Source organism: Drosophila gunungcola, assembly GCF_025200985.1.
Source record: "Drosophila gunungcola strain Sukarami chromosome 2R unlocalized genomic scaffold, Dgunungcola_SK_2 000020F, whole genome shotgun sequence".
NCBI classification, from domain to species: Eukaryota; Metazoa; Arthropoda; class Insecta; order Diptera; family Drosophilidae; genus Drosophila; species Drosophila gunungcola.
Window position 1 is genome coordinate 81300 of NW_026453174.1, and position 21240 is coordinate 102539.

The 21240-nt window shown below is 43.9% G+C and overlaps 1 protein-coding gene across 1 annotated transcript in view; it reads left to right on the plus strand.

Moving 5' to 3' along the window:
- LOC128256542 (plectin) overlaps positions 1-20401 on the plus strand; it is a 38884-nt gene extending 18483 nt beyond the window's left edge. Inside the window, 16 exon segments of the mRNA XM_052986974.1 lie at positions 2086-3504; positions 6564-6653; positions 6717-6962; positions 7701-7883; positions 7885-8190; positions 9283-9321; positions 9756-9872; positions 11992-12174; positions 12299-12619; positions 13020-13208; positions 13475-15277; positions 15558-15788; positions 15851-16293; positions 16426-16560; positions 16630-16693; positions 16760-20401. Of these exon segments, the coding sequence (XP_052842934.1) occupies positions 2086-3504; positions 6564-6653; positions 6717-6962; positions 7701-7883; positions 7885-8190; positions 9283-9321; positions 9756-9872; positions 11992-12174; positions 12299-12619; positions 13020-13208; positions 13475-15277; positions 15558-15788; positions 15851-16293; positions 16426-16560; positions 16630-16693; positions 16760-16795 (5805 nt within the window). The 3' untranslated portion in view covers positions 16796-20401.
- Positions 20402-21240: the final 839 nt, after the last annotated feature.

A 21240-nucleotide genomic window follows, 5' to 3' on the forward strand; every position in this document is an offset into this window, starting at 1 on the left:
TTCTCTCTCTCTCTCTCTCTCTCTCTCTGTCTCTGTCGCTCTTTATATATATATATATATACGAATATCAGCAACTACAACTATCTATATAAATATGTTACTCTGCAGTATGTTGTTTTTGATATTAATTGCGTTACTCCGCTTAAGACAGACCGAGACCCGAGATCCGAGAACCCAAGCCCAGATTTCCGACCCACCCCCAAAAACCCACTAAAACCCAGATTCCAAGCCCACCTCAAGGCCGAAAAATAGGCAACAATTGTTGCCGTGTCGTTGCACCTGACTTACACACATTCACATGTGTCTGTGTGCACATATGGATGTGTGCTCGTGTTTGTGTATGATATATTACTTTTTGGTTTTTGTAAATATCGAACTTACTAATTAATACGTACGTTGACCGGATCCACTCAAAATCGAACTCTCACACAACACGCAATGCAACAATTCAAACAACAACACTTTCTTCATGATGGGTTTCACTCGCACACTCACAGACACACACATACACACTCAGTTCCGACCCTCTCTCACCAAAACACGTACACTGAAAGAAAGACACTTTTAACAAATAAAGGCTAAAGAAAAGAAAAGATACTCTGCTCTGTCTGTCACACACTACTTGCGTTTTTACCATCTGTCTCTCTCTCTCTCTCTATCTAAGTCTCTATGTAACTGTCTCTTTCTAAAACTCAATCTCAAAACTCTGACTGCCACTTTCACACACACTATCTCTCTCTCTCTATCTCTCGCTCACTGTCTGTCTAAACAACTATATGAATATATATTTTGTTTGTTTTCTCCAACACACCGAACCAAATTATTTAACAAATATACTTTTGCACGTTATTTCTATAATGCATCTGAACTATATATTGTTATACGAATATTTATGTTTCTTTTCTGCGTACAAACAAAATACCAAAAGCAAATTGTACAATAAAACAAAAAATACCGAATACCGAATACCGATACCCAAAAATATATACCTGAGAAATACGAAATCAAATCCGAGTTGCATTTGTATGCCACGTTGATCATACGAAACCCAAGTCAAATACAGCAACAAAAGAGAAGCATCGACACACACACAGATACATTCATACACACACTTACAGGGCCACATACACACGTTCAGTTACAAAGATACAGCCATCCACACATAAATAGATACAAAAACCAACGACATCCTCGTGGCTGTCAACCAAGTGACACACATTTCATGTTGCGCCTGCCCTCCGCCCTTCGCCCCCCAAAAACCAAACCACACCCCCTTTCTCGGCACACACACTTAGACATTAACACACACACAAATGCGTCCAAAACCAAATACCCCCCAACCCCGCCCTTGTTGAACTTTTTTTGGGTGCCAACAAGAGCCGTTGAAAGTGCCTCAGAACCAACTATATAACTAAACATATAAAGCCAAACGAAAGTTAACCAATGGAAAAAACCAACAAAAAAAGAAAACAAAAAGAGAACCAAACAGTACCGAAAAGTCATAACTCATAATCAACAAATCTCATACTATTACAAAACCCTATTGTAAATTAAGCGCAAAAAGTGTAAAGTCGAACAGAAAAAAATACCAAAAATAACTGAAGAACTTGTAGAAAAACAACAAAAATAATGATAACAAGAACTAAGCAAATTAATCACATACTATATATATGGGGCCAGAATAGTCCGTAAGTGTTTCGGGTAAAAATCGCATTTCGCAATGTTAAATGTAAACCTCGATACATATATATAAATTTATAAATATATGTAAATATGATATATAGATAGCTAATGTTTGTTAAGCCACGATCATGATCATGAATGAAAAAGCTAAAGCAAAAGCTGACAAAAGCTGTAGCTGTGAAGCATCGAAGCCGGAAAATCGAAATAGATAACAGATAACACCAGACCCAACCAACCAACAACAATAACAACAATAACAATAACAACAACAACTACAGCTTTCTATATAGACACCACAGAATAACAGAAAACCGACCAAAGAAAACCCAAAAAAAAACTACCAGTCAGTCAGTCAGTCACAGCAGTTACAGCAACCAAACCATTTGAAATCGCCCGTTTCAGATGTACAATAACTACACGGGCGCCAGCGGAAGCAGTCCCCCATTGCCGGACATTATCGGGCAGTACTACGGTCCGGGACCCCTGTCCTACGGATCGGCCAATGGTTACGGCCCCCTCGGCGGCGGCGTCGGCGGCGGTGGCTACGACCTGTACGGCCCATCGACTTCAACGGCAGCAGCGGCAGCCGGTGGATACGGACTGTACGATCCGCAGATATACGGACCCTGCCAAACATCGCCGATCCGGCGAAGGCGGTATAGCATCGCCGGCCTGCCGTCGGCCACCATGTACAATGATGTCTACGGCTATCCGGCGCCACCGTTGCAACAGACCAGCTCCTCCAATATCGTCAATCTGCTGAACGAGGCCCACAAGTCGATATCGCGCAGCTCGCAGATCCTCAATCTCACGAACCAGGCCCGCCAACTGGGCCAGCTGGTGACCACGCCCACGGGCACGGGCATGGGACTGGGCCGCGTGGTGTCCAGCTACCCCACGCTGCATCCGGGTGACACATCACCGCCGTACCTCAACGACAACCTCATGCAGATGTCGACGAGCTTCTCCTCGCAGCCGAACATGTACTTCCAGCCGCAGGCGCAGCAGGTCCTGCCCACGCAACTGACGGCGGCACAGAGTGCGGCTGCGGCGGCGGCACGACTCCGGCCGGCCTACTCGGTGACGAACCTGGTGTCCAGTTACCCGACGACGACGGCGGCGGCCACGACGGCGGGGGGCTATGGCTGCAAGTACGGGGGTGGCTACGGCGTGAGTCCCTACCAGAGCGATCTGGGCTATCTGGGCAATCCGCTGGCCCCCTTCCAGCAGCAGCGCCAGCTGATGGCCCAGCAGTCGCTGCACGCCTCCAATCCCGCCATATCGCAGTACTACCAGAATCAGGGGGGGCAGATGGGGGCAGGATCGGCCGCCGCTCTGGCCTACAACCTGCAGCAGCAGTTCGCCGGCACGCAGCACTACGGGGGAGGAGCTCAGGGACCGCCGTTGGGACACTCGCACATCCAGGCGTCGGTGCAGCAGCAGATGCATCCGCAGTACCAGTACCATGTGCACCAGCATCAGAATCACCTGCAGACCCATCCGCTGGCGGCGCTGGCCAACACGAGCGGACCCTTTGGCGGCACGCTGGCCAGCAGTGCCCGGGACTATGTGGACGGACTGCATCATGCGGCCCACTCACATACGCATCTGCATCCGCATCAGCATCAGCATCCGATCTCGCATCCGCATTCGCACCACCCAACCGCATCGCATCATACGCATCACACGGCATATCCGCACTCGCATTCGCACCATCAGCAGCTCCAGCAGCAGCAGCATCAAGCCCACCATCACCACCATCTGCCATACTCGAAACTAGACTTAGATTACCCGAAACTGCCGCAAGAGCATAAGCGACAAGTAAGTTTTAAATTTGACGTAGACACGCTATCCCTAGACTCCTAAAAAAAAACTTTGAAACCCTTGAAAATCATCACCCCCTGAAATATGACCACCCCCAACATCGAAATTCAACTCATCGAAAGATCATCGAGATCATCAATCAGAATCAGAATCAGCATCATCTGTATCCTATGATAACAACAATCAGAGAACGAACGAACGAACGTAAGAACCCAATTGGAAGGTCAGAGCGTCTATATGGGCATACCCTATAGCCTATATAGACAACTGGCCGATCTGCATTTAACGCTTTCCTCTGCATCAACCAGTTCTCGCGTAGGGAGAAGATAAGACACCAAGTATTATACATACATACAATATACAACATATATGATAATAATGTGGAATACTCTTAGTAGATCTAGGCTAAGACAAGTTCGCAATGGAGTGTGGCGAGGGAGAACTATTGTTTCATGTGCCATTTTAAAGTAGCAACAGTAAAAGCGAAACAAAAAGTTATGATTTTTTGATTTTCGTTCTTTGCATAGAGCACTCAGGGCATACAAAATAAAAAAAAGAATCGATTTCGAATTGTTGTGGATGTTGTTTATTTTTGTTTTTTTTTTTTGTGGAAATTGTAGAACCTTGCTCTTGACTCTCAAAGATAAAAGACTGTATATAAAACTAAATGAGATTTACTCACAAATAACAACAATTTATATATACACAAAAACCAAAAATGCGAAATGAAATAACATTTACTTTAAACTTGTCTCGCCTGTGAAAGTTGCAAGTTTTGCGAGCTGACAAAACGAAAAACAAAAACCAAAAACCAAAAAACCAAAAAACCAAAAACGAAAAAACCAAAACGAAGCTTAACATTTTATTAAATCAAAACCTATAGAGTAACTCGTACTTAGTATGAACATTCGACAACTTAGCCAATTGTTAGTGCAGCACAGACACACACTCTATCTATAACTATAAGCGTAATCGAATAAGTAACGAGCCCTTGCATGGTCCTGTTAATTCCACACCATCAAGGACCTCCTGTACCCAACCTACTAACTACCTATTAACTAACCAGAAGCCTAACCAGCCCCATTATAACTTTTTCTCTCGCATTAGTGGGCATAAGTTGCATAGAGCCATTATTTACCTACGTAACTTAACTTTCTTCCGCCCCGTATATAAGTAACACTAAGTTTTAACTCCCCCAAAAGCCTTCCCCAGCAAAAGCAAATGCAAGAGTTATAAACAAACTAGCGTGTGATTAGCAATGAAGGTCAATTATGAACGAAAACATGGAAATTTATATGTGCAATCTAGAAGCGATTAGGTGGAGATCAAATCGAATCGAACGAATCGAAACGAATCGAATCGAATCGCAACGGATCGAAACGATTTGGTTGAATTAGTTTTTGTGTGTCTGAGACATCAAGCAAAGTGAAACGAAGAAGCATTCAAAATGTGTCTATGCGAATATTATTATTGTATTGTATTATTATTATGTATTCGACTCGACTAGTGTTTGTATTTCGTATTCGAAGAAGCGCTTTATACACTCAAAAATCGATAGGCATCGATAAGTATACAAAAAAATATATAGAATGCTACTCCATTGAATCTCTGGCAAACATTTTGTTCTTTTTCATGCCCCAAATCAAAAACCAAAATTGATTGAAACTCACAATGAACGCATGCTATGCTATTGAATACTTTTTAGTCGGACTTTCGATTATAACGTGCTAACTTGTGTTTTGTGCTTGAAAAATCGAAAATTTATGCATAGATATTTCTCAAAGAAAGTAAAAATTCTTGTTAAAGTAGTGGTTAAATATATACTAGACGAATCGATATGGAGAAATGAATCTGGAGTTACTTTAATTTTGCCTAGTCGTAGTTCGTAGTTTGAGAACCCCGTAAAATATGCAGCAATCGTATAACAAACCAAAACAAAACACAAACAGAAATTGTGTTCATAGATAAACTTTTTTCAATTGTTTATATATATGTATATATATATATACATGTGAGCGTAACCGAAAGATAAAAAGCTTATCACTAGCCAATTCAAAAGACAGCACTTATGTGCGAGCGTGTGAATAGATAAGTAGATAAAAAGATACAAAGATACAAGGATACTATCCACTAGCTTTTCCTACTTCTGTTGTTCTTGTTGCTCAGCCAAACTTGATTCTCCTCTTCGACTCAGTTTGATTTGTAACCTTTTTCTACAAGACGACGAACAGAACAAGAAACGAGGCATTTGAATATTGATATAAGATATACACATTATACATAACACTCTATATACTTGTATTGTATTTGAATAATTATGGTTAATATTCTGATTATACGCATATACATTTATGATCCCACGGGATTTACTATTTATACAATGATTTAACTGTAAACCTAATTAAGATTGCATTCAGACTTAATTCCGACAAGCAAGAATATTCTCGAAATCTGTTTAACTTAACCTTAGCTGTAAGCATTATAAAATGGAAACTTTTCGAAAGCAAACAATAAAATTACATACGAAAACCGAACGTCGAACGTCGTTCCGAAAAAAGCAACCAAACTAGTTAACCAGTCCGAAGCCCCTAAAGAACCCATCAAAACACACACCAAAACCGAACACACTCACACCCACAACACACGGTAATATTGAGAAGTACACCCAACGAGGGCAACGGGTGCCAAACTAAACCAAAATATATATCATATAAAGGGGGGATTTGGGTGGGGGCCCCAAGACATTCACCATCCACCAACTCTCATCCTCTGCAAAGCGTAAGCTCGCTGTCCGCACCTCTTAATCGCTCATTTCACACTCAGTTGCAACAGCAAATGATACTTTGAGACAACAAGCAGACCAAGAACACCAACCACCACGTATCTGTAGTCCTGGCTAAGGATCCGTTCCCGGCCCAGGCAACCCTAATGTTTGGCAACACTCTCTGATCTAATGTTATCTGTACTTGTTCCTTTCCAACCCCTCTATCAAAATCAAAACAAAAATACTCCACCCACCTCCCAACCAACCGAATCGAATCGAATCGAAATCCCAGCTGGACGAATTCCGTCTTGAAATACAGAGAAGGGATCAAGAGATCCTGGCGATGGCGGCCAAAATGAAAACCCTCGAGGAGCAGCATCAGGTAAATTGAAACGCTCGCGCGCGCCCAAGTTTGTCGTTTGCACAGTAAAGTAATTCCCGTCAGGACTACCAGCGGCACATAGCGGTGCTCAAGGAGTCGCTATGTGCCAAAGAGGAGCACTACAACATGCTGCAGACGGACGTCGAGGAGATGCGCGCCCGCCTCGAGGAGAAGAACCGCCTGATCGAGAAGAAGACCCAGGGCACGCTGCAGACGGTCCAGGAGCGCAATCGCCTCACCAGCGAGCTCACCGAGCTCAAGGACCACATGGACATCAAGGACCGCAAGATCAGCGTCCTGCAGCGCAAGGTTAGACTCGCAATCCCTCCACCCCTCCAATCCCTTGCAGATCCTCACTAAAGTTAGTAACTCAAAAGTGTAGACAATGTGTAAATGCATAACAATATAAATAAAACAGGCTATAACTTTTTTTGTCCCAATATCGTAAAAATGAGGTCAACAAAAATTATGACTTTGTAGAATCGTCTGAGGAGTTTAAAATGTTTTTGTTTTTTAATTACAGATAGCTTGAACAGTATAAGACAAACATGTTTTATTTAGTTTGCTTAGACTAGCTCATACAAAAATTATAGGTTTGTGTTTTTTGAGTTTTTACTGACCAAAATATCCCTACAAAAAGCTTCCTGTCTTAAAGATTATTTTAAGTTCCAAAATGTTCTTCTTTAACTTGTTAACACACATTTAAATACATATAGTAATGTATATAGTACTCAAATATGTGATATCTTACTATCTTACTAACTCCCAAAGAAAATGATACTAATAGGTAGAAATTAGTTGGGAGGATAAATAGGAGTGGATCACAAAAATTCACAAAATTTGAGGAGATTTTTAAATAATAGTTTTTTTTAATTAAATGAATTTTAGTTACAGTTTGTAAATCTCCCGAGGATGTTGAAACTCTATATCAATTGCCAAAATAGAGTAGAATGGTAGTCGAATAAAATATGCAGCTTAAGTTTAGGTCAACATTGAGCAATCCCTTTTCCGAGTGCTAGCTGCTCAATGCCCGCTCTCTTCCACTAGATCGAGAACCTGGAGGATCTGCTGAAGGAGAAGGACAACCAGGTGGACATGGCGCGGGCCCGTCTGTCGGCCATGCAGGCCCACCACAGCAGCTCCGAGGGCGCCCTGACCAGCCTGGAGGAGGCCATCGGCGACAAGGAGAAGCAGATGGCCCAGCTGCGGGACCAGCGCGACCGGGCCGAAGCACGAGAAGCAGGAGGAGCGGGATCTGCACGAGCGCGAGGTGGCCGACTACAAGATCAAGCTGCGGGCCGCCGAGAGCGAGGTGGAGAAGCTGCAGACGCGGCTGGAGCGGGCGGTCACCGAGCGGGAGCGGCTGGAGATCAAGCTGGAGGCGTCGCAGAGCGAGCTGGGCAAGTCGAAGGCCGAGCTGGAGAAGGCCACCTGCGAAATGGGCCGGAGCAGCGCCGACTGGGAGTCCACCAAGCAGAGGATCGCCCGCCTGGAGCTGGAGAACGAGCGGCTGAAACACGATCTGGAACGTTCGCAGGTACTCGTGCATTATGACCAGTTCCACACCACCCCCCGACTTTACCCAATAACTTATCATACTACTATCATACTTCAGTCTGTTCGTATGTATGTTTGAGCTGTGTACATATAATCGAGAGACTTGCATACATACTGCTATCGATAATCTATGAACCCATATGCATACACATATCTATGTGCTATCTGTATCTACATCTATATCTATATCTATATATATATCTGTATCTGAATATGTATTTACATGTACACATTACGCATCCCAACTACCCAACAACAACTACAACAATAATAATAATAACTACAACATGAACCAATCAACCTAAAATAAAAATAAAAAACTCACCCAACCAAAAACCAAATATAGATGCAGCTAGAAGAACAGACCACACTACACAAAGTAAGCCCAAAAATCCGAATTCCAAACTTCCAATTAACAACTAGATTGCATAATATCGAGAATCGTAGCTTTCGAGTAAAGTAGTTTGAATTCTAAACAATTAAAAGTTAAAAGTATTCATTTTGAGATTGTAACCGAATATCGTATTTGTAAGATCGTAAATAAACACATTTATCTTGTTTTCATAAAGATAACACGAATCATAGTGTCGATTATAGTAATTAGTTCCCAACGAAAACGTGACGAATATCGCTATTATGCAAAAAGCGCACCTTTTATGTATCGCAAACCCATATATCGTATGTCGTATGTCTTACCATGTAACTAGCACTCGTTACTATCCAGAACACTTAATATTTAGTTTGCCTGCCCTCAACTGAACTTTCATTCGCCATTTAGAGCCAGCAGGCTGAAGTCTTACTTAGCCAACCAAAGCAACCAAAGCAACCAAGCCACCACCCTCCACCAACGATTTCAGATCCGATAAAGCCCTGACATATTGCGCACTTAGATACTTAGACAGGATTAGCAGCACTCGCCTAACCGCCTAGTCGCCTAGTCGCCTAGTTGGGTTTTGATTTAATCGCTGTGCAGACAACCGAAGGTGTGAATGAGTTGAATATGTTACATACGTTCCTATAAGCGTACCCTAAGATTAAGATATAAAACTATGTTCGTATCGTACTCTTGCAGAATGTACAAAAGTTAATGTTCGAAACGGGCAAGATATCGGTAAGTCGGCCAAAGCCGCTCACCCAGCCTAGTCCACAAAACGCAATAGCAGCCTGAAGTTCTATTTAGACCCAAAAAGCAGCTCCTCACGCCTTTCGAATTTCGAATTTCGAAATCGAAATCGAAATCAAATTTAGAGAACCAAGCGTCAAATGCACCCAAAGCACAAATATCTGTCCAAATCCAAATCCAAATCCAAAAATCTCATTGAATCATTCACAGCTTCTCATGGATTGGATCCATTTGTAATCAGCTCGCCTGCTGGACTCTCATCCATAAACACATCACATCAACCGTATTCGAAACAATCTTAATGAACACTTAATGAACATTTGCCAATGCCTTTAACTGCTTTCGATTGTTATTTTGCACTTGTTATCCGCCCCCATTTGTGGTCAACCAACTAATTTCAATGTTTCCCGTTTCGCCGAAAGACAACGTTTGGCCGGACCACGATGACCACGTCCCAGGAGCTGGATCGCGCCCAGGAGCGGGCCGACAAGGCCTCAGCCGAACTGCGACGCACCCAGGCCGAGCTGAGAGTCACGCAGGTATGGTCCACAAACTCCCCCATTTGCCTGCGAACCGAGACAGCCATATACATATATCGATATGCATATCCGAATGCTATTTTAGTTTAGCCTTACATATATTATTTACCTATACGTTACTGTATAAATCTCGAACTCCGAATTCAATCGCAATTGCAAGTGCAATTCTCATATACAAGTACAACTATCTGTGTGTGTATTATATATATATTGATATTTATATAAATCGTAACTCGGTGTGCGTGTGCTTTGTTGATGGACCAAACTTTCGCCTGGCAATGAGGAGATCTCTTCACACCCACACAGAACACAATCGAGGGACCCCATCCACCTGTCTATAACTTTCTCTGCTGCAACATGCCATCCCAAACCACACACAAAAACCAACCAACCCGAGCACTTGCTATGGCCAAACATGCTGAGTCCTTTTCACTAGGGATAATGGGATAAAGATGTTCAACGCGATTTAAACTCCTTTTATTTTGTTTGCTTCTTTCGTAACTTACTTAATATTAACTTTAACGTAACCGTAACCGTAATTGTAAATGTAGTAATCTGTAAATGTAATTGTACAATTTATTGCGAATATTACCGTTGAGACAATGTATACTAAAACCAAACTCTATCCAAACCGTTGTGCTTACATTCATTCTCTATATATAGGGCGAAACTGAAAAACGTTTTGTGAGTAAAACCGCTTCCAAACAATCAATCAATCAAACAAGTTCTTAGTAAAGCAACTAACCGTAATTGAATTCGATTGCAAACTTGAACTGCATCTGACTATGCCAAAGTAATCCAAAGAAAACCCAAAACAAAAAACAAAAAAAAAAAAAGTTAACCAAAGCTAGTTGCAATCTGTCACTTGTTCAATTTAATGTAACTTGCATTGCCTGAAGTACTAACATAGCCATACCAGCATATACATACCCATAAACACATGCCTATAAATATAGCATAAAGCATACATCGATTGACCTTGTACGATTTAATGCCCTGAGCTCATATGTCACACTTCCGGTAAACCTGCCCCAAAACCGGATGAAAGCAAAGTATGACAAAGTAATTCCGGTAGCTCAGCTTTTGGAGCATTTCCCCCATGACTTTTACCCAACAAACAGACACGAACACAAACGGACAGAAGGAAGCGGAAAGTTGCTTATATGCCCAGTTAATTGACTCAACTGCTCACTCGCTCTCACAAAAACATTGACACCCACACATCCGCTAGCATTTCAAACGCACACTTTGCCTTACTTTGCTCTCGCACTTTCTTTAATTTCCCCTTACTTTCCTCTTGCACTAATGAGCCATCTGTGGTCGTTTACTTCATCGCGAACTCATTCTCAAATGCCCGCCATGTGTTGGCCCAGTGTTTCGGGTCCGTCTGTTCTAAGCCATTACCCTTTTATTTTCTGCCATTCATAATGTATTGCCTCTCCTACATTCGATTAAAGTGTTTTGCAAAATATCCCAGAATAAAGTTTGTTAGATATCTCTTTTTTCTTTCCCTTTTCCCCTTATAACAATTTTCACAAAATAAAAAAAAAAATAAAGTAAAAAAATTAAAATAAGTTTTCCTGTTTAAAATACATTGTTAAGTCTTTAACTAATATTCAAGTCTTACCTAAAGTACGCAATCTCTTACAACCTTAAAAACCACTTCAATTGAAAGCTATTTCCTCCAAACTATCCACCTTTCTCTTAATTTTCCCGATTCCTGCGCTATATCTCTCTCAATGTCAGCCGCTAGCTCGCAGCATTAATCGCTCTCTCTATCGCTCGCTAGTCGTTGTGATCGTGTTCGTAATCGTTATTGTAATTTAAGTACTATTTGTCGTTATATTTGTCGTTTGTTACCTTAATCCTCTGTTTTGTGTCTACTAATCAGTCAGACATTCAGTCAGTCAGTCAGTCAGTCAGTCAGTCAGTCGAATCAGTCATTTAAGAACCTTTGTCCCACATAATGGCCTGTAAATAATATCCGTTATCCAACATCCACTCTACCCCACCTCTACAACATGATAAACCCTTCGATCCCACGATCGATTGATAACGAATCATTCGAAAATCGACCGAAAAACCTGAAACCTGAAACCTGAAACCAAAACCACAACAGTCGGATGCGGAAAGGGCACGTGAGGAGGCGGCCGCCCTGCAGGAGAAGCTGGAGAAGAGCCAGGGCGAGGTGTACCGGCTGAAGGCGAAGCTGGAGAATGCCCAGGGCGAGCAGGAGAGCCTGCGCCAGGAGCTGGAGAAGGCGCAGAGCGGTGTCTCGCGCATCCACGCCGATCGTGACCGGGTAGGCAAAACTAGCTAAGCACCCAACCGATAAAGACCCATAAAACACAACTTACCGACCAACCAACCAACCAACCAACCAACCTCTACATCCTCACTTACCCAACCACCCATCCGTTGCACAGGCCTTCTCCGAGGTGGAAAAGATCAAGGAGGAGATGGAGCGCACCCAGGCCACGTTGGGCAAGTCGCAGCTGCAGCATGAGAAGCTGCAGAATTCGCTGGACAAGGCCCAGAACGAGGTGGATCATCTGCAGGACAAGCTGGACAAGGCGGGCACGGAGAACCGTCGCCTGGTGCTGGAGAAGGAGAAGCTCACCTACGACTACGACAACCTGCAGTCGCAGTTGGACAAGGCCTTGGGCCAGGCGGCCAGGATGCAGAAGGAGCGGGAGACCCTCTCCCTGGACACGGATCGCATTCGCGAGAAGCTGGAAAAGACGCAGGTATGCCCGGATCCCAATTCCAGCCCACCACCCCCCGCCCCCCCCAGAAACCAGACACACACATACACACCCATCTTCGAAGAGACTAGCTAACCGAAAATCTGTGACTGTAAACGTAACTGTGTTGTGCTAACCCCCCAGAGATAGACTATTAACTAACACAACTGAAACCTCGCTTAGATCGATGTGATTGCTATTGCTTAACACCCAAAATTCCCAAATTCCCAAAACCCCTTTAACCTCCCACACGCCTTGTACATAACTATAACTATTTATCCCTAACATATATATCTACGTATGCGTAACTATCTTTCGACTGTCACAAACCACATCACTCACAATAAAAAAAAAAAAAAAACGAAAAACGAAAAACGAAAAACACACAACTACGCAATGCCAGGTGCAACTGGGTCGCATCCAGAAGGAGCGGGACCAGTTCTCCGACGAGCTGGAGACGCTCAAGGAGCGCTCGGAGTCGGCGCAGACCCTCCTGATGAAGGCGGCCCGCGACCGGGAGGCGATGCAAACCGATCTGGAGGTCCTCAAGGAGCGCTACGAGAAGTCGCACGCCATCCAGCAGAAACTGCAGGTAATTGACACCCAACAGGTACCCGCTGCCACCAAAGCGACCAAAACGAAACCCAAAACAATTGGCCATCCATCCCAAAAACTAAAAACTAAACTCTATACTAAAATACATTGTCTGTACTGCATATTGTTATTGAAAAACCGCATGAGAACTGGACTGAAAACCCAGGATAAATTGGCTGTTTGTGTAAATCAGTAGCTAAATGCCATGGCCAAGTCAGTAGCACTACCATAACATACCAATCCTTTTCATTGTTGTTGTTGTAGATGGAGCGCGACGATGCGGTCACCGAGGTGGAGATCCTCAAGGAGAAGCTGGACAAGGCGCTGTATGCCAGCCAGAAGCTGATCGACGAGAAGGACACCTCCAACAAGGAGTTCGAGAAGATGCTGGAGAAGTACGATCGAGCGCAGAACGAGATCTATCGCCTGCAATCGCGCTGCGACACGGCGGAGGCGGATCGTGCCCGCCTCGAGGTGGAGGCGGAACGATCGGGACTGGCCGCGGGCAAGGCACGCGAGGATCTGCGCAAGCTGCAGGACGAGAGCACCCGGCTGCAGGAGGCCTGCGATCGGGCGGCGCTCCAGCTGAGCCGCGCCAAGGAGTGCGAGGACAATGCGCGCAGCGAGCTGGAGCACAGTCGCGATCGCTTCGACAAGCTGCAGACGGACATACGGCGGGCGCAGGGCGAGAAGGATCACTTCCAGTCGGAGCTGGAGCGGGTCACCTACGAGCTGGAGCGGGCCCATGCCGCCCAGACGAAGGCGGGCGCCAGCGTGGAGGCGGCCAAGGAGGAGGCCGCCCACTATGCCGTCGAGCTGGAGAAGATGCGCGACCGGTACGAGAAGAGCCAGGTGGAGCTGCGCAAGCTGCAGGACACCGACACCTTTGGCCGGGAGACGCGACGCCTCAAGGAGGAGAACGAGCGGCTGCGCGAGAAGCTGGACAAGACGCTGATGGAGCTGGAGACCATACGCGGCAAGTCGCAGTACGAGTCGGAGTCGTTCGAGAAGTACAAGGACAAGTACGAGAAGATCGAGAACGAGGTGCAGAACATGGAGTCCAAGCTGCACGAGACCAGTCTGCAGCTGGAGCTATCCAAGGGCGAGGTGGCCAAGATGCTGGCCAACCAGGACAAGCAGCGCTCCGAGCTGGAGCGGGCCCACATCGAGCGGGAGAAGGCGCGCGACAAGCACGAGAAGCTGCTGAAGGAGGTCGATCGTTTGCGCCTGCAACAGTCCTCGGTGAGCCCCGGCGATCCGGTCCGCGCGTCGACGTCCTCCTCATCCGCTCTGTCCGCTGGCGAGCGGCAGGAGATCGACCGCCTGCGGGACCGCCTCGAGAAGGCCCTGCAGTCGCGCGACGCCACCGAGCTGGAGGCCGGTCGCTTGGCCAAGGAACTGGAGAAGGCGCAAATGCATCTGGCCAAGCAGCAGGAGAACACCGAGTCCACGCGCATCGAGTTCGAGCGCATGGGCGCCGAGCTGGGACGACTGCACGATCGCCTCGAGAAGGCCGAGGCCGAGCGGGAATCGTTGCGGCATGCGAACAAGGCAGGCGCCGCCGCCGGTGGCGGAGCAGGTGGTGCCCCCCATCCGCAGCTGGAGAAGCACGTGCAGAAGCTCGAGTCCGATGTCAAGCAGCTGGCCGTTGAGCGGGAGCAGCTGGTGCTGCAGCTGGAGAAGAGCCAGGAGATCCTCATGAACTTCCAGAAGGAGCTGCAGGCCGCCGAGGTGGAGCTGCAGAAGACGCGCGAGGAGAACCGCAAGCTGCGCAACGGCCACCAGGTGCCGCCACCCGCCGCCGCCGCCGCCCAGCCCGCCGGAGCCTCGCCGGCCGAGATCCAGGCCATGCAGAAGGAGATCCAGGCGCTGCAGCAGAAGCTCCAGGAGTCGGAGCGCGCCCTGGCCGCCGCTGGTCCCCAGCAGGCCCAGGCCCAGGCTGCAGCGGCGGCGGCAGCGGGGGCGAGTCGCGAGGAGATCGAGACGTGGCGCAAGGTCATCGAGCAGGAGAAGGGGCGTGCCGACATGGCCGACAAGGCGGCCCAGGAGATGCACAAGCGCATTCAGGTGAGGATGGGGGCGAATTGGCCAAGCCTATTGCAGATGCCACTCAGCACAAGACAACTTAACCACTTTCTAACACATTTCAAATCACTTATTTTAACACATTTTTTTAAGTCAATATGTAAGTATTTAACATTATCATTTGGTAGTTAGTTCCTTATGGGTTCTGTGTTTCAAATTACTTTTAATCGAATGTTTTTGAAAATACCCAACCAAACTTGTTTACATTTTGCATACATCTTGACAAGAGTGAATAATATACGCTTGGCCTTTACCCGCTTAGCTTATGGACCAACACATCAAGGATCAGCACGCCCAAATGCAGAAGATGCAGCAGCAGATGCAACAGCAGCACCAGCAGGCGGCGCAGCAGCAGCAAAGCGCAGCAAGTGCCGGTGGAGCGGACGCCAAGGAACTGGAGAAGGTCAAGGGCGAGCTGCAGGCGGCCTGCACCGAGCGAGATCGCTTCCAGCAGCAGCTGGAACTTCTGGTCACAGAGCTGGAAAAGAGCAAGGTAAGTTTACTATATCATAAAAAAGAATATGATTCTGATTAACCAAGAGTACCTTCCCCCAGATGTCCAACCAAGAGCAGGCCAAACAGCTTCAAACAGCACAGCAACAAGTGCAGCAACTACAACAGCAGGTGCAACAGTTGCAGCAGCAGATGCAACAACTGCAGCAGGCTGCCAGTGCGGGAGCTGGCGCCACCGATGTGCAGCGCCAGCAGTTGGAGCAGCAACAGAAGCAGCTGGAGGAGGTGCGCAAGCAGATTGACAACCAGGCCAAGGCCACCGAGGGCGAGCGCAAGATCATCGACGAGCAGCGCAAGCAGATCGACACCAAGCGCAAGGACATGGAGGAGAAGGAGAAGAAGATGATCGAGTTCGATGTTCAGTTGCGCAAGCGCAAGGAGCAGATGGACCAGCTGGAGAAGTCGCTCCAGACGCAAGGAGGCGGCGCAGCGGCCGCCGGCGAACTCAACAAAAAGCTCATGGACACTCAGCGACAGTTGGAAGCGTAAGTCTTTAATTCCCATTTAGAGATTAAGCTGGCTAAGATAAGTCAAAGGAGGGATTTTTATTATTTGGCGCCCACGGGTGGATTGACATTTTTTGGTGTGTTAATACTATGATGCTTTTCCCACTCCAGATGCGTCAAGGAGCTGCAAAACACAAAGGACGAGCACAAGAAGGCGGCAACCGAAACGGAGCGTTTGCTGCAACTGGTACAAATGTCGCAGGAGGAGCAGAATGCCAAGGAGAAGACCATCATGGATTTGCAGCAGTGAGTGCTTGGCTAACATAAACCATTGACTACCTTCGACTAAAATTATTTCGTTTCTCCCCATTTTAGAGCCTTAAAGATCGCTCAAGCCAAAGTCAAACAAGCACAAACGCAACAACAGCAGCAGCAGGATGTAAGTTCATAGCAACTCAAAAATACTCGGATATTCCTAAGCCCCTTTTTCTTTCTCCATTTTAAGGCTGGGCCAGCTGGCTTCTTGAAGAGCTTTTTCTAAACAGTGCCCCCGAGAAAACAGAAAATATACACATCTACAGATGCAGATAAGGCAAAAGGAATACACCCGTACTATTTACCCAAAAGCGATAATGAAAAACCAAAACAGCAAGAAATTACCAAAAGCACTGTCTACTATTTTGTATACTACCGATGCCGATACCAATACCAACTATGCAGTATTTCTACGACTCACACACACTCACTATACACAGACACACACACACACACACACACACACACACATTTGTAAATGACACCATGTAAATGCAATGCGAAATGCAAATTATTTGATATTTATGTGTATTGTGTAATTAGGTTGCCGCTATACTCAAATTGTGGATGCATTTAAAAGTCAGCTCGTATAGCGTACTTTGAAAACTCTCTTAACTTTCTCTAACTCACTAACTCAATCCTTTTTCGAACTCAAACTCGAACTCAACTTAAAGTTTATCGTTAGCCAAGACACCTTATTAGCCCAAATTTCCCCTTGAGAGCTTTCTGTCCCTCACTTTCTCTCTGTCGGTCGGAGCTGCAGAACTTAGACTACGTCCTCGGGCACTGCATCCCCCTAGTCAACCCAATACTATTTCCAGTAAGACCCACCCAGCCCCACATCAGCCATCAGTTTTCCCACTGCGCGAATGTGATGAAATCGAAACGAGGAGAAAAGCGAAGGGGTAATTGCATTACAATTGAAGAAGCAACCAACTGAGTGCTGCTTTGGACCCAGAGTGCAGCATGTACTTACAATTATCGACGATATATATATATATATATATGCTAGCCTCTGTTATAGTTAGTTAAACATGAACATCAGCCCATCATACGCCCACACAATCACACTGTACATAAAGCATTGGCATCAGACTCAAAGCGGAAAAGGTATATCTATACAGATACGGATACAATATGTAGAGCAATAAATGATAAACCACAGATAATACAAATATGATATGGACACAAGCAACATATATTCAAAATATGTATGTGTACATGTAAATTGTAGTTACATGCATTGCGATTAAAAAAATTATATTGCCTAGCCTTTAGCCGTGTACCAAAGAACTATCAATATAAACCCGAAAAGAGAACGGAGAACACTACCTACCATTCGTATCAGCTAATATGGATATTATCGATAGAAATAAACTCGAACATCAACTACAAACAAGTGCAATCTCTATTTTAATTAGTTAAATCTACACGATATCCCCACGTTCCTTAGCCCCCGACAAAATAGATCGAGTCCATTACGCAAGCTTTACCCAAGTCAGCTGTGAATGCGCATTAGTAAGAGTACTTATAAAGTAGATCGATAGTTTCAGGATCACTCGTAAGTGTTGCTTTTGGTTTAGATGAAGTGCGAAAAGTGTTATTGTTATCAGACATTAATGACTTATACCCCTATAATGCATATTTACATAGCTATGGCGGAATAGTAGCAAAGTGTGTACAAACTGTAGAGTACCAAATTTAAATAGCAGGAAATTAGTGTTTTTATTGAGTCCATTTCCGTTGCCTATAATTTACTTAGAAGGAAGCATAAATCGGGAAGTGGAAATATTACGTGAGATAACGTAGAACGAAGTAAGGAGTTATCACTGCCAGTGTAAGCAAGAATATTGATAGAGTGGAAATTTAAGGTCCGTTTAATCCTAGGGCTTATCATTAGATTATCATTTGACTTTCGGTTACTATAGAAAACCAACCACGAAGACATTCAGCAAACGACGAAGCAAAAGACACAACACAATCATATCATACAAGCCTATATCATAACCCAAGAACGAAAGGAAAGTAGACCCTAGAGGGAAACTCTTTAGCGCTTTAAATTATCCTCAGATCCTTCCACGCATACTAGACGAATGGAGATCGATTGTTCAATTGATAGAGTACCCCTCCACCACTTAGGTAATCGATTAACGACCAAGTAAATTACGATATAGCTGCACTCTTTGCTTTGATTTCAGTTCTGCGATCGTTCGATTTGTGTACATAAGTTAGGGTCCTCCTTTTCGCCCCATTTTCTCGCCAAAAAAATAAAAGTTCCCCAACAAGTTCCTATACCAGGAGCCTCGGGTTTTACGGTGCAGCTGAAGGGTAGGAAACAATACGAGTTCGCGAGTCAAGTAACAATTAGTAACATCTTCATGCTCGACAGAAGTGTACATAAGTGTCTAGTTATGTAAGCATGACAGGAACTGTATAATATATGAAATTTTACTATATACGATATAATGTAATCATCAATCTATATGCAGACCATTAAGAACACGAGAACAATTAACTATCGACAAATCAAACCGAACAAACTTCACCGTAGGACACATTACTCTGGCTACCGAAGCTAAAAACAAGTTAAACACCACGTTGACAATACAACCACCCACAAAAAAACACACTTTGACACCAAAAAAACACCCTTTGAACACGCCCACACAATGACGACCCATTAAGGATGGATGAAAGCCAACATATCTGCAGCAAGATAGCGCTAATCTCATGTTAACCGACGACAAAACAGATGATATCATTGCGAAGCAACATTTTGAAAGCGATTTCCTAACGCTGCCAGTTAATTTCTTGGTCACTTGGTCACTCAGTCACTCAGTCACTCAGTCACTTTCACCTTCGATCTCGATCTCGATTTCCAGTTATAGAAGATGAAACGTTTGCCTTTAACTACTTAACTTAACTTACCACGTATCGTATTGTTAGCCTAGATAGACTCAATTACAGCAGCAGCAGCAGCAGCAGTGACGAACAAACTGAGAATAAGAACATGAACTAACGGTCTATCTACTTATAGTATTTGCCGTAAACACTTTAATCATATTATCCCCGCCGTCGTGTACCCTACTTACAAATACAAATACAATTACAAATACAAATACGAATAAAAAACTAACGAATAGCAAGGAAAGCTTCGACAACTTTTTCTATACAAAATCTAGCGAAAATAACAAATGATAAATCAAATGATAACAAGCAAAAACCCAAAATCTCGAATAATGTAATTTAGCAAATTGTAAACTCAATATAGGCACACACACACACACACATGAACACACACACACTCTAACACAGACCCGAATATCAGGCGAGAAATGATGACAGATTAAATGAATTTATATGGGAAAGCCTCGATCGAGAGTCGATCGAGCAATACCTATCGATGAATTAACCCCAGTGTGTACTTCTCTGTACATAGACCTATATATATATAATTATTTATGACTAGAGCAAAGCATACGATAGATGAAAATATAGGAATATACGGATACAAAAACATATACATAGCAGATATGGAAAGAGAGCGCAAATTATATAGATACTTCAAGCATCATCCATCAAAGATCAAGGCCGAAGATCGTAGTCGGAGCAAAAACTTGCATAGAGAGGAGGAGGCAGAGCAGAAGTGTAGGCCCCAAGACACCAAAACACCCCAAACCGAATCCGATACCGAAATATCCGAAATATCCGCAAAGAAATGAGAAAAACAAACAACAATTTCGTGTAAACATTTTTTTAAACAAGTTTGGTGATCTACGATATTGGTAATAATTATTGATAAATAAAAAATAAAATAAAATAAAAGGATATATATATATACATACATATATTATACAAATATATGAAGTAAAGCCTAGTACTCAGATCGACGAACTTTTTTTTGGAAAATGAAAAGGTCAGTTTTGACACAGTGTGATCAGTCAATAGATTAAATCACCGATAGTTGAACGGCCACACTGCGGTGTTGAATTTCAATTTTAGTTTTAACACAATTTCCATTAAATCTTTGTGATCCAAATACAATTTTGCCGATCTGAGCACTAGACTTTAAGCAGGAGTAGGCAAAAATGAACGGAAACAAGGGGAGGCATACATAAAGTACGAGTAAATATTTATTATATAATGTTTTTTAAGTAACTTATAGTAAGCATTATATATACACACATATATATAAATTATACATATATGAAACTACATAAGTTTACAAGGTATATGACATAAAAAAAAAACAAAAACAACAAAAACCAAATTAAGAATCAACCACAACAACAAAGAGCAACATAAAAGGTAAACAACAACAACAACAACAAAAAACGCAACCGCAGCAACTAAACAAAGTAAACGATTAGAGATGAGGTGGGAAAATATAATAATAATAAAGTAAATAAATTTATTATATACATACATACATAGAAGAATATTACAAATGGGAGAAAGTCGAGCAAAATGAAAGCGAGATGAAAATGATTATTTGAAACATGTTCATTATATATAAATGTCATTACAAATGTTCTTCAAAACTGCCTACCAATAAAATATATTTCAAATAATATCAACCAGTGTTTTAATAAATGAACTAACGTTTGGGCTGCGATTTAAGTTGGGTACTCTGGACAAGAAGATTTTTAAAATCAATTTAATACAATTTTC